General features: G+C 39.6%; 1 protein-coding gene across 2 annotated transcripts in view; it reads right to left on the bottom strand.

The window, feature by feature from the left end:
- klf5l (Kruppel like factor 5 like) overlaps positions 1-14216 on the bottom strand; it is a 63537-nt gene extending 49321 nt beyond the window's left edge. For both annotated transcript variants that reach the window (XM_072595043.1, XM_072595044.1), the window contains exon 1: positions 13918-14216. In XM_072595043.1, the coding sequence (XP_072451144.1) occupies positions 13918-14085 (168 nt within the window). In that variant the 5' untranslated portion in view covers positions 14086-14216. The remainder of the gene's footprint in view (positions 1-13917) is intronic.
- Between the last annotated feature and the right edge of the window lie 1252 nt (positions 14217-15468).

The raw sequence follows: 15468 nt of genomic DNA on the forward strand, positions 1-15468 counted from the left end.
TGGAGACCCACAGCTTGTCCTTGGCTAGTAGGGAAACATCAGATGCAGATAAGCAGTTGGACAATTCCAAATGTGAGTTTTTATTTACAGCCAGCAAAACAGAATACAACAAAATGTACACAAACTGCAGATTGTCCCCACAATGCAAATAAAATGCTGGCATCAATGACTACTGAACAGTCCATGATGATCTGCTACACCGAGCTCTCATCAACTGCAGCTCAGTTATCAATCAGGTCTTGTTTGGATTGTAGCATCCTAGGTCTTGTTCTCCTCAGAAGATTGCTCGTATTCTCCCAGTTCCTTCACATCTGCCACATCACCTTCTTGACTGTTCCAGTTCTACAGAGATGCCAGGACGGTGTGTCACACTCTGCATGGACAACACAGGAGACCACCCTCTCCCCATCCCTATCTTCAGCAGCTCCACACTTTGCTCCACCCTAGTCAAAGCATGCACTCCACCTCAGTCAGAGAATGTGCAGTCAGAGAATGTGCAGAGCCACGGTCACAGTGGGTAGCCTTTGTTCCCCAGTAACCAGCCTTGAAGGGCATCTGGACCCTGAAGGTCTTCAGGTTTAATTGCTTCGGGTTGTGAGAATCATTGCACTGCCAGAATAATGGGGACACACTAACAGGGAATAGTAACAAAGATTGTAAATCACCTGAACATTAATGGAATGGAATCCCTTCCTATTAAATTCCACAGCATTGTGAAATGGCCCCGTCAGTGCCATGTTTGTGCAGTGGATAGCATGCAGCACCTAAGCTAGCTATGTTTCTGACTCCTATTGCATGGGCTCCAGCACTGACCTCTCTATCAGGAGATAAAATCAACCAGTGTGATCTGGATTAGATAGCAATGGTCATTGTCCTGATGCATTTATGGGTGCATGATTGAGTTTTCACACAGGTCACTGCCTCTCACAACACTCATGAAAGTTGCATAAATAATGTATTGCCTCTGTTTAGCATTTGCCTCTTTTTAAGTCATTGCTGCTAACATTAGAAAGGTTTAAATAAAAGGTCCCAGAGGATCAGTTCACTTTAGATGCCAATGATTCATTTGCAAAGACCAATGGCATGTGATAAATCGCTGGTGACCAGCACTTGTTAATGGATGACTTGTTATTGCAAATAAAATGTAGCTGCAGTTTGCAAATGTCTTCATGTATTTGCTTTTCAACGTGCTGGCATCCAGGAAACATGGACCCACACTTATACCAATTAAAGTGACACTGCCTCTACCCACTCTGGACATTGTCCCAGTCATTTTCATGTTGCATTTTGCATCTAGTGAATGGTAAGTGATGGCAGGGAATGCAGCTCATGACGGACACCAAAAGCACCTGTTCCAATTAGCTGTCAGGTTCACCCCTAGAGCCCCCATGTCCCCTTTTAGATCGCACTACTGTGACAGCTTATTTCCACCCTCCACACACCATAGCATTAAACTTTGCCTCTCACAGACTTTCTTGCAACATGAGATCCCAAGTTATTTCTTAATGTGACCATTGTATTTCTTTATGCTGCCCCACTGGAGGCCAATAGCTATGCCCTCCTGTGCTCTTTGGTGCAATTCTACTTTTCACCCCCAATACATTTCAAGCACCTTACATTCATCATCATCCTTGTTCCCACTTCTACAAATGCCTATGCTATCCCATTTCATTGCTCTTACAGCACCTTCCTTTTAATGATTAGTGGAAAGGCTTCAGTCCTTTGTCCAACTTCAACCACTCCCTGACTTATGGTACGTGATTCCTCTCTCTGCTTCTGATGGTCTGAGAGAGCAGACTGTTGCCCAGCTCCTGGACTGCAGATAGACAAATCCCCTGACTATCAGCAGCCCAACTGAATGACTGACCATGACCAAGGCCATGTACTATGTGTGGACTATGCTTGTGATTGATGGCATACGGAAATCTTGACTGGATTGACGACGAGCCGCCAATCACCTTCCAACTGGACCACTTATTTGAATGAACATGTACTGCTGGTCGCACATGCTGCGGTGTTAGATTGATGTCTTGATGTGCCATTCATAAAGATGACTGCACCCTCACTCAGATCCCTAATGACATGGCATATACGGACATCTCAGTGAGCCAAACAGCAAGATGTCCTCCCCCACATGGATAAAACTTCGCTGACAAGTAGATTGACTGTGTTCCTATAATAAAGACCCATTCATTCAGCAATTTTGATAGCCTTTGGCTCTAGTTGAAGCACAAAAGTACGAACAGGCAAGAAAAATGCTCCTAAGTTGTGAGCATACAAGTTGGTGCTAAGTGAATGATAGCTAAGACAGTAACTGAGCAGGTCCACGATGCTGTATAATGCATGAGTTGTTGTGTATGTTCTTGGGCACTAAGTTGCTTTGCAACAACCTTTTAATGGTAGTTGCTGGTGCAGTCTGCAATGCAAATATACCCTTCCTAAATAGTTTGCAGAGATACCATGACGGTTACAAGAGGTTGACAAATGTCAGATTCCAATGTCCACAGAAAAGGGAAGCATGTGGCTGGTGGCCAATAATCGTGTCCTGAGATGCTGTTTCCTATTAAGTTCCTCGACACCAAAGTATTTACATTGGCACAGCACAATGGGCATTAGATAGGAACAAAAGACTTTTTCAAAAACAAACTGATACAAACTTCTTTATACAAAAAGCAATCACCATAAACATCAGTTTCCATCGATTGGTGAAATCCCAACTAAACAATTGCACATGTGCCTTTAACCCAGTCACTGCACCTCAAGTAATTCACAGTAAGTGAGATACTTTGAGATGTAATTACAGACAAATGCAAATGTCTGTGAAATAAAATTGTTCAGCACTAAATTATCTAATTTAATACAGTTTATTATAATAGTCATTTTTATACAATTCACCAGTCCTTTGTCAAAGGTTTAAAATTGCTTTTCCTCCGTTTCCAGCCCCTCTCCCAACTTTGCACCCTTACTTTCCCCAACTGATGCAGAAGTCTCATTCCTTCACACTGAGCAGCCACCGTCCGTGGGCCCCAGCCTTGCTTCCCATTTCCCTCTTCCACTCCTGGCCCCACGTACTCCAATCCAACAACTTTGCTGACAGTTGCTGTTCACCTTCTTGCTTGTTCTCCAATGACAGGCTGCTTCTCTCCTGCATTTGCTTTTGTTTGTGACCTTTCTCAGATTGGTCACTTCCCTGATTGAATTTTCACAAGCATGCTGGAGCCTGTCAGGAGTGAATCACCTGCCACCCTGTGTATTCTGTGTGTTGTTGTAAGGATTTACCAGTGTGCTTATTACTGCAAAATGATATGAGATTTTTTAGGAAATAAATCAATCCATTAGGTTTTGCAGTTTTCTGTTTGCTGATTTTATTAACATAAGAGTAACTGATCTTTGGATGGGTTATACGTGTTCATGACAAAAGAAACAAATCTACGCCATTCAAAACTAAGAAATTTCTATTATAAAGAGAAGCAATTCCTCAGCTAGTAGACTGAGGGAAAGGTCCAGTAACTTATAGCCTAATGTCTAATAGTCCAAAATTTGACATTAAATGGGCTGAGGTTGGGAAGTCTCCTATGATCATTTCTTAGTTTTGGTTATTGCTTTGCTAAAAATTCAAATTCATTGAACTAATTAATTACATCATGATGAATATCAGTGGAAGAATATATCTATAATTTAAAGATTAGATAAATTTTCATAACATCCGATAAAAAAGATGGGCTTTCAAGATCAAAATCAGATTGGTGGCAGCCCAACTAATGGTGGAGGGGAGGAGTTAATAAAGATATTTGTGTCTACATGTCCCACGGGTCTTAATTTGGTTAGCCATATTTCAATTCTGCTTCCATTCCTTAGCAGAGAAAAAAAGTAGCTCCTTCCTTCTGCTTGCATCAGTACCTGCATTTTACCAATAACAAAGTAGTGGGGCATGGAATATACTACAAAGTGCTCTTTCACATAATGTCAATCCAATATTATTTGACTAAAGTTATATAACAAAGAACCTATACTGTCTCTATTCTGATTTAAAACTGCGACAATTCAACCCCTTGTTAAATTGTTTTTCTGTTAATCATTTCAGTTGGCATCTGGAACATGCAGAATTTAATTGAGCAAGTGATTATTTTCTAGTATGTGCCCCAGTTGCAGCTGTGCCCTTCCATCTGGTTTCCATCCTGATACAATACAGTAACTACACATTATAGAAATTGTGTTGTCACAAATGAGTTACCATTCTCATTCACCATTTCCAGAATATATTAACAAATAGTAATTCTGCATTGTGCTATGCTGGTCTAACATATCACACATGCTGAAATTGATCAGTCAAGGACAGAAGTGTTCAAGTTTACAATTGCTTTGAAAAAAATCATTCTTGTGAGGGACTCCAGGGCTGTGCCCCAGTTTGTGCTGAGTTGGCTCTCTGAGGCAAGGTGACAATAAGGGCATGACAACTGACCACAGGGATCCTGGTCTAGGGAGTAGCACAACCAGTGTATGGACACTGCAAGATGCATGTCTGGTGTGGAAAGGATCAGCTGTGATTGTGTAAGAGCTCACCTAGACTAGAGTGACTAATTGGGCAAATGGCCAGAGATGTACTGGTACCAAAAGCACCAGACTTCAGCATCAATGACAAAAAGGGAGAACATTGACAGGACAAGAGAAGACAATGGGTGGAACTTTCCACTACCTTGAGCATTGTAGGCAATAGCATGAATGTTCGGTAAATATGGAAAAAAGAGAAAAAGAAAAGAAATCTTGATGTCAAGAATATTTTTCCAAAAGTTTTAAGTGGTGAATTCAGAGTCTTGCTCATGAGCAGTGACTACATTACTTCCGTGCATTTACATCTTATTAATAATGCAACTTGCCTCATTTGTATACAGCTTTCAATTCTTTCCTATTTCACCAAGAAACTGGGCAGAACCAATTCCCAACTAGAATGTCAAAGAAGTTACTTGGCAACAGCAGCTCAACAGTTGCTTCTTTGGGGCTTCCATTCAACCAAGTCTTCATCACAATGTTCCTGCATGCTCCACAGACACTGTTTTCTTCCAGCATGTCATTCATGCATGTTAGCTGAACATTGCAATCATGGGCAAAACCCCAGTTCAGACCTTATGATGGAGGGAAGGTATTTGCTGAAGCAGCTGAATGTGCTTGAACCTGGGACCCTGAGAAACTCCTGCAGAGATGTCCTGGCGCTGAGATGACTGATCTTCAACAACCACAACCATCTTCCTCTGTGCCAGATATGATTCGATCCAGCATAGAGTTTATCCCCTGATTCCATTGATTCGAGTTTTGCTCGGGCTTCATGATGCTGCACTTGCTTCATTTATTTTATTCATTGATGGAATGAGAGCATTACTAGCTAGACTGGCATTTATTGCCCATCTCTTATTGCCTATAGGGCAGTAAAGAGTCAACCACATTGTTTTGCGTCTGGTATCACATGTCGGCCAGACCAAGTAAGAATGGTAATTTCCTTCCCTAAAGGACATCAGTGAACAAGCTGGATTTTCCTGACCATTGACAATGGATTCATGGCCATCATTAGACTCCTAATTCTAGATTTTCATTGAATTCAAATTCTACCATCTGCTGTGAAACCCAAGTTCCTAGAATATTATCTGGGTCTCTGGATTAACAGTCCACCAATAATACTACCAGGCCATTGCCTCCACTTCAGAAATGCAGCCCTGATGTCAAAGGCTGTTACTTTCACCTCACCTCTGGAGTTCAGCTCTTTTGTCCATGTTTGAACAAAGGCTGTATTACGGTCAGGAGCTGAGCGGCCCTGGCGGAACCTAAACTGGCCATCAATCAACAGGTTATTCCTGAGCAGGTGCTGCTTGATAGCACTGTTGATGACATCTTCCATCATTTTACTGATGATCAAGGGTAGACTGATGGGGTGGTAATTGAATGGGTTAGATATGTCATGCTTTTTATTGTACAAGACTTATCTAAGCAATTTTCCACACTGTCAGGTAGATGCCAGTGTCGTAACTATACTGGTTCAGCTTGGCTACAGGAGCAGCAAGTTCTGGAGCACATGTCTTCAGTACTATTGCTGGAATGTTGTCAGGGCCCTTGGTTTTTGAAGTATCCAGTGTCTCCGACCATTTCTTGATATCACGTGGAGTGAATTGAATTGGCTGAAGATTGGTATCTGTAATGCTGAGGATCACTGGAGGAGGCCGAGATGGATCATTCACTTGGCAATTCTGGCTGAAGATTGCTGTAAAAGTTTCAGCCTTACCTCTTTCACTGATGTACTGGACTCTTCTATCATTGAGGATGGAGATATTTGTGGAGCCTCCTCCTCCAGTGAGTTGTTTAATTGTCCATCACTATTTATGGCTGGATATGGCAGCACTGCAGAGCTTCTATTTGATCCGTTGGTTGTGGGATTACTTTGCTCTGTCTATCACTTGCTGCTTATGCTGTTTGGCAGGCAAGTAGTCCTGTTTTGTAGTTTCATCAGGTTGACACTTCATTTTGGATATGCTTGGTGCTGCTTCTGGCATGCCTCCTGCACTATCCATTGAACCTGGGTTGATTCTTTGGCTTGATAGTAATGATTGAGTGGGGGATGTGTCAGGCTATGAGATTACAAATTGTGTTGGAGTACAATTCAGCTGCTGTGATGGTCCACAGTGCCTTATGGATGCCCAGTCTGGAGTTGCTAGACTTGTTCAAAGTCTGTCCACATAATACGAAGGAGCTTATTCTCAATGTGAAAGTGAGACTTTTATCACCACAAGGGTTATGCGGTGGTTGCTTTTACTGATACTGTCATGGACAGTTACATTCTGCAGCTGGCAGATTGATAAAGATGAGGCAAATGTTTTTCCCTCTTGTTGCACCACCTGCTGCAGAACCAGTCTAATAGCTACGTCCTTTAGAACCTGACCAGCTTGATCAGTAATACTGCTGCTGAGCCACTTTTGGTCATGGACATTGAATCCCCCACCTAGAGGACATTTTGTGCTTTTGACATCCTCAGTGTTTCCGCCAAGTGTTGTTCTATTCAACACTTAGTCATCAGCCAAGGAAGGTTGGTACATGATAACCACTAGGAGGTTTCCTTACCTGTGTAAAACTGAAGTCACGAGACTTCCTGAGGTGCGGAGTCAATGTTGAGAATTCCCAGATCAACTCCCTCTCACCTGTATACCACTGTGCAACCACCCCTATTAGCTCTGTCCTGCTGGAGAGACAGGTCAGATTCAGGGATGGTGATGGTAGTGCCTGGGACATTATCTGTAAGGTATGATTCCCTGCGTGAGGTTGTTGATTGGTTAGTGAATGAGACAGTGCTCTGAATCTTGGTATTAGCCCCCTTTGCAGGACTGTTACTGCCATTGTGTTTTTCTGGTGCCTAGGTCGATGCCAGCTGATCCATCCAGTTTCATTTCTTTGAAACTTTGTAGCGATTGATACAACTGAATTGCTTGCTTGGCCATCTTAGAGGGCAATTGAGAGTCAATCATATTGCTGTGGGTCTGGAGTCACATGTAGCCTAGAGCAGGTGAGGATGGCAGATTTCTTTCCCTGAAGGGCATTAGTGACTCAGATAGTTTTTTCCAACAATCAACAATCATTTCATGGTCATCTGTAGATTTCTAATTCCAGATTTTTCTTTACTGAATTCAAATTTAAATATCTATTGTGGCAAGATTTGGAACTAGATCCCCAGAACATTTAGTGAGTTTCTAGGTTAATAATCCTACAATACCATTGCCTCCCCTTATGAATTCTTGTGTCCTAAGCATTGTTGGAGTTGCTATGTACGACATGTTTTTGAAAGCATATGTATGTTGAACCTTATTTGAGCGACAAGTCTTTATTGTGGGTAGAATTTGAAAATGCCTTTGTGAGTGCGCGTAACAAAAATAGTTGTCATTTTATTGCACTTATTTCGTTTACTTTTGTTGTACTCTCAGGACTTGGTCTAAGTTATAACATGATACAGAAAAGGCTGAGCAAGCTTCATTTGTAAAATTCTTCAAAGTCCTGATTATTTTAACTTTTCAAAGATAATAATGACCATTTTAACTGAGATATTGTTTGAAGATCTGATAATAACACTCCCAAAGTTTCAAAAACTCTTATAATGATAGGAAAACAGGGTTATGCACAAATGGGAGAAGCTATTATAGTGCATTCTGTTGATATGAAACTCAATTCAGAAGATTGACCAAGCTACTTCTGTTTCCCTGAAGAAATTATTCATAATATTTAGCTCTGAAGTTCTTCAAAAATAATAAATTTTCTGTTTACGACATGTCAGATTAAATATAGTAAGGTTAGTTCTTATATTGTCATTTTTCTACCTAGGCCATGAACACTTTTATTTTAATGACATTTTTAGACCAGTATCTGAGATCAAGATAAATCTGAAGTATGTTTTAACACAAAAATGTAGAGTTTCTCAATGGGAAAATTATTAAATACAATTGGTGCTGAACTATTTAGATCATGCTAAGTTGTCAAGATTAGGTTCCCCACAGCGTGGAAACAGGCCCTTTGGCCCAACAAGTCCACACTGATCCTCTGAAGAGCAACCCACCCAGACCCATTCCCTTACATTTACCCCTGACTAATCCACCTAATACTACGGGCAATTTAGCATGGCCGAATTTAGCAATTCACCTAACCTGCACATCTTTGGACTGTGGGAGGAAATCGGAGCAAACCCAAGCAGATACGGGGAGAATTTGCAAACTCCACACAGACAGTTGCCTGAGGTAGGAATTGAACCCAGGTGCCTGGCGCTGTGAGACAGCAGTGCTAACCACTGAGCATCGTGCCACCCTAGAGAAATCGAAATGACCACAGTAACTAATTGTTCATATTTATGAAAGGGAAAAGACTATCAAGACTTCCTGGTCTTGACGACAGACTACTGCTAAATACCTACTGCATCCAGTAGGTGTGAGAACATTATATTGAATATGAAATAAGGCTCAGCTGTGGTAACTCCAGTAGTTCTATTTAAGTTGTTCGTACTTGATATATACTTTTATACATAGTCTGCACAAGATACCAGAAGGCATCTGACAACAGTAACCACTATCATGACAGAAAGGGAGGAAATACATGAATAAATTATAGAGGTAAACACAATCAAGTTTCAGGGATAGAATTGGCCCTAATACATGCATATCACTGTAAAATTAAAACTTTGCTAAGAAGCAGTATCAACTATTAGAATATACAAATAGACAACCTTTGAAAATTAGGTCAGGTAACTGAATAAGAATGTTAATGAGTATTTCAAAGATAGAAAGTTTATAATGATAGAAAATTCTGGAGACTTCAATTAACTCCTACACAGAAATGTCATAACAAATTAGGCCATTAAAGAATTAATTTTAGAAACAAGAGTTGTTTTGCCAACATGAACCATTAAAAATGCTTCACTTAAATCAATAACTGTGGAACTTCATGGCATTGGCCAAAGTTTACCTGCTCAAGATCAGTTAAATTGTATACTATAATTTAACCCAACAAATTTATGATCTGTTATAAATGTGGATTCAGTTACAAAGCAGTTCAATGTGAACTCGGGCAACACACATCAAATAGTTTATTCAATGCAAATTAGTCTCCTCCGTGGAACAGAGTTTGCCAGGGTTGTTAGTTATATTTAAACATTTTGTAAAGCCTTCCATTTATATAACATCTATTGGCACCTGAAAGGGCATTACAGCTAATTAAGCATTTTTGAAGAGTCATCTTGTAATCTAAGAAATATAACAAGTAGTTTCCATAGAGCAGGGCCACAGAAACAGAAATGTCATAGTGATCAGCTAATCAGTTTTTGGAATGTTAATTGAATTAGTGCAGCCAGGACATGAGAGGTAATTAACCTGCTGTTTTTTTCCATAAATTGTATGAAAAGATCTCTACACATAAACCTGAGAGAGCAGATAGGACTGTCAAAAGTTGGCACCTTCAACAGTATAGTATGCCCTCAATGAAATGCTGGGAAACCAGGTTTGATTCCTGTTCTCATGTCCTGAGTGAGACTTTGATACAGTAAAGTCAAGCTTATGCAGTCAGTGAGGTAACACTGAAGTATATGTGTACCTAAATGCCTTTTTATCTCAAAACGTACAAGCAAAATGCAAGACAAGTGATTTTTTTTTCCGATGGATTATGTCTTATACTGATTAATCACTTTCACAATGGCAGACAACTCTTGCTAGTTCTAAACATTTGCTGGTTGATGTTAACTTTTAATGGTTTGGAACGCTCAACTAATTTATTATAAAGTGAAACTAGTTTTAGAATAAAATTGGTTAGGAACACAATTAATGTATCTGAAAGCAGAAGAATAGTTCAAAACTTTCAGGTAGTTCTAACAAAGTCTCATTATTGTAAATATTTAATTCACAGACATCTGGACGAAACATATTCTTTATTTGCAAGTTACTTTTTTGAGAGTAACTTAGGATCAAATAAATTGAAGCAAATCTTATGTATTATTGCTGATTAGGAATTTTCAAATGTTATCTCTCAAAATTGCAGCTGTACTAATATTTGGTAACATTAACAGGAATAGAAAAAAATGGTGAATAAATCTCCACCACAGTGACTCAGCAATGGACTGGGCTGTGATGGATGCAGAATTGTGTTTATCCAAAGTCTATGAATAATTTTTAATTTGATAAAAAAACTTTAATGACTGGGAATGTCGACAGTTTTGCAAGTCAGTTAAAATGAAGTTTGGGCTTATAAGTATAAAATAAGGCAGAATGGGCAAAATTTTAATTATACGATGGTATCAAGGCTTAAACTTAGTCAATTGAAGAAAAATAATGTGTTTTTTTTAACATCATTATGTGGATGTTTATTAAGCTAATGACTGCTCCATCATGTGTTGATAATACCAAACAATTACAGTTCCAAACTGCCCTCATTAAAATGCATAACAGGCCACATTTACACTTATTAAATGTTCCATCGCGGGATTCGTTTCCTTTAAACATTAATTTTAAATATTTATTGTTGGCTTTTTTTTCCACATAATATAAGAAAGCATAGTTCTTAGCCAGGTTTTAACAAAGGATTACAGTATTTAGGTCAGCACGGTAGGTCAGTGATCAGCACTGCTGCCTCACAGCACCAGGGATGCATGTTCGATTCCACCCTGATGTGACTGTCCATGTGGAATTTGCACACTCTCCCCAAATCTGAGTGGATTTCTCCCATGTGTTCTGATTTCCTTCCATAGTCCAAAGATGTGCAGGATAGGTGGATTGGCAATGCTGAAATTGGGTCCAGGGATGTTTAAGCTCGATGGGTTAGCAATGGGCTGGGCAGGATATGGGGCTGGGTCTGGATGGGCTGTTCTTTGGAGGGTAGTTGTGGACCTGATGGGCTGAAGGCCTGCTTCCACACTGAAGGGATTCTATAATTCTATTCATTTTGATTTCAAAGCAAACTGATATTTGCTGGATTTGAGAATTTCAATATGAATATGACAAACATTTGGTGACATACAATTAATTGGAATTTAATATTTGGTATTTTATCAAATTAAACACTACACTAGAATAATTTTAATTATTCAATTTTTAACTAAACTAATTGTAATTTATCTTTAAATGTGATTTATATTCATGTAAAAATTCAGTCTCAATAACAATAGATTAGTACTACACTTGGGCCGAAACTAAGATAAAAGTTAAAGAACGTAATCACTTCAAGCTATCATCTAACCTCTGACTTAACACAAAGCTTTATTCAAACAATATTACATACTTCAAAATCTTCAATGTGATTATGTTTTATTATCTATAATTTACACCAGTATATGTAAAATGCTTGTGTGTGTATATATATGTCACACTATAATGTACATACAGCTGCATGTATGCACAAGAAATCAACACACAACGGCTAAAAACGTTATACACAAAATAAATTGCAAAAAAATCGTTTCTAATATTGTTTTAAGGGATTAAAATAATTTTCAAAACACATCATTTCAGGAGTTATTTTCAAATTACATGATCTTCTTCAGTTTTCAATTAATTGAGTACAACACTTCCATTTCTGTATAAATGCTATACAGATTAAAACAAAATTCTCCTGAATACTCATTGTACCCTAACCATAAAATAGCACAAATATTTATCATATTTTAATCAATGTGACAGGAGGTAATGTGTCCTAAAACTATTCGAGTTGCACACAGTTTACAGAAATTATATTGTTTTGACGCTTGTTTCACCCTTTGTTTGGGACAATTTGATTTTGGACTCTATGACCAAAAATATAATAAATGATGCAAGACCAAATGGAAGATTGAAAACTGGTTCTAGTCATGATTTTAGATCGGATCACAGCCCTGAAATAATCCAACCAGTGATCCCACAGCTTCTGTGTCTCCTATTCAATTTGAGTCACACAGTTCCTTATTTTTCTTTTCATCTCAGCCGAGATGCTTCTGTGGATAATTTAAAATTGTAAAATAAATTGCAGAAAGGACTAATAGATCCAAACCTCTGAAGGTTTGAGCGAACAATGGAAACTGAATATGCAACATAAACAAGATTTAAATTATTCATTTCGAATTTGTGAATAACAAAAACATTTTTGAATTTATTTTACCAAATTCTAAATGAACTACAAATCACAGGATGTCTTTTTACAATTTACAACAACGCTCTCCTCCAGTCTAACACTGACCAAACGCTGATACTTCCTTCTCAACTTGTTTGAAAAATCTCAAAATATTGCCTTTCAGAAACCGATATCTATTTGTCATTTCAGACGGAGGGCGGGGAGGGGGGTGGTGAGACAAGAATCACATTTTAATTAAAATTAAAACGGCTTTCGTAAACTTCAAACCTCCCGAATTCTATGCTAATTACATGAAGTGCTCAACGGACTTCCAACAGCTGACACAAACTTTTGAAGTCATTACTCCTCCCCACCTGAGTGCCCACAGCAAAGCAAAGAAGAATCAGAAACTTCAACTTTCTCTGTCGTATATTTCCCAAAAATTTCGTTGTTTGTTTAATGTCTCTTCCATCGAGCAAAATGTCCTAAGTGCCCATTTCCTATTATACGGAAGACTTCCTGAGAGGCTTCTAACGGACATGTGTCTGCTCTTTGGGGTTGACACGTGCATTACAATTTTAAATAATGCTAAGTTATTAACGTATACTGTTTGTTGATAATTCATAGCGGAATGAACAATAATTTGTCGATAATTTGTTTATAAGTACTCTCTGATCTAATTTAATTACTTAGATTTATACTTCAATACTTAAATGTTAAGTATTAAAGTCTCATTCTACAGAAAGAGAAAACGGGGCTGTTCAGATTAAACTTCCTCGAATGAAAATTATCGTTAGATTTATGACAATAAAACGAGTAAGCAGGTACAGTCACAGAACTGTACCGAGGGAACAAAAAAAGTGCACGACTATTTAGCACAGCCCTTCGATATTTCAAATCGACATCATTGGCTAAAGTGTACAACCCACACTTGTCACCGTCTCAAATGTTCAGGGTCTGGCCCAGCGAACGAAGAGAGGCCGCCCTCCGACTTGTTCTGATTTGAAGCAGTTGGATCCCGCGGATTAGAGAGAGAGAGCCCTCAGAGCCTGGGGCCCTCCCTCACTGCACTCAAGCTGAATTCTCACCTTGACCCATCCCCTAACTCCCTCCACTTTCCCAAACACCCTGCACCGACCTTCTTTCACAAAACAAAAAGAAGTTGGGGGGGGGGGGGGGGGTAAGTACAGAGAGAACCTTTCCGTTTTGGCGCGGTCAGATCTCTCGCCACACGACAGACCTGGAAGCGAGAGAGTTTTTGTTTTGGGGTGGGTGGTGGGAGTCAGGATCAGAAAAGCAGCTGGAGAGCAGATACCTGCGGCCTCATACCTGAGTCAAGTCCTGCTGGTTCTCCAGCATCCGAACGGCGGGTTTGATGTCTTCAAACACCGGCTGCTCCTCTGAAGCTCCGTCAGCCATGGTCACTGGTTTGAGCTGAGTAAAGACAGCGTTTTCTTCGGAATTCGGCACACTGATTGCCAGCCCACTGCTCGACATTACTCTTTTATTTTCTAATGTAACTTTACTTTTCTTCTAAATAGGTCTGTGTACCCCTGAATGCAATATAAAAAATAAATGACACGGGTTCCAAGTTTGCCCACAGTAATGCCTCACAGCGCGATGGTCTCCTGCCTCTGATCTGATCTCAACCTGTCACTCACCTGAACTATACCTGGACGCCGCTCCTGTGATTGACAGCACCGCCACCAATAGCGGCCCGGCCCGGGCTGTCAATCACACAGGGGCGGGTTCAGGTTGGACAAGGGGCGGGGCCCGAGCTGCGTGCCCCGAGCAGCGTGCTCACTGTACACCCCCACATTGAGCAATTCCGACCATTGCGAAACCCAAAGTTTTGTGTGTCTTTTAGGAAAAGTTTTTTTTTTCGGGGGGGGGGGGGGTAGTGATGGTGCTATAATTGTGACTTTGGCGTTAGGTTTCTTCTCGAGGTAATAAAACAATGAAAGAAGCCATTCCATTCATGAATCTAAGAGACGCATCGTAAACACTGTACTTTGAAACCTCAGCAACAGTTTATTGCGGCAGCCACATAATCTGTTCAAAACGCAGTAGCTGTGTAGAAATGGGCTGACCGTAAGAGTCAGGTTCATCAGCTCCCCAGTAAGAACTAAAAGATGGAAAAAAGCAGACAATGTTGAATTGTCGTGGGATCACTTAGCTTTGTTCATCTTTGTTTTAACAAAAACAAAACTTTATTAATGGGGAAGTGGTACTTCAAATTACTGTACTTGATGTGTCTGAAGATTTTATCTTTTGCATTTCTCACGGTAATATGTTTGACATATTTACATTATTGCACAGTGTCCAGATCTGTACGCGTATATATTTACTAGCAACGAATTTAATAACAAGCTCAGAAACTGGAAGGTGCACAGTTTAGGTTTAATTGGTGATTGTTTGGGAAAATTGCACTAAAATAATGTGAAAAAAGATAATTGCATAGTTAAAATAAAAATTGCTACTATTTTACTTTGCTATTAGGTATATAGATCACAAAGTCTTCTATTGTCCTGCATTTTACCATAATAGCTCACATTTAAAGGCATTTTAATAAATGTCCCAAGGCATTTCATGTGAGTGTAAACAGACAAAAATTGACACTGATCCAAAAAAGAAACTGTTAGGGCAGTCAACCAAAAGGTAAATTTTAGGGTGTGATTTTGAAAGAGGATAGAGAGACAGTTCAAGCAGCAAACAGTGTTCCCAGATGGATGTTTTGTCATTTCCTTTATCGATGTTGCCATTAAGGGCAATACCATTGCCATATTTAACTTTCTGTAAGATGGGAACGTGCTGGAGTTTTTAAACTGCTGCAGTCTTTGTACAGGGACAGACATTCACAGTACTCTTATAGATGGATGC

Source organism: Chiloscyllium punctatum, chromosome 25, assembly GCF_047496795.1.
Source record: "Chiloscyllium punctatum isolate Juve2018m chromosome 25, sChiPun1.3, whole genome shotgun sequence".
In the NCBI taxonomy this organism is placed as follows: Eukaryota; Metazoa; Chordata; class Chondrichthyes; order Orectolobiformes; family Hemiscylliidae; genus Chiloscyllium; species Chiloscyllium punctatum.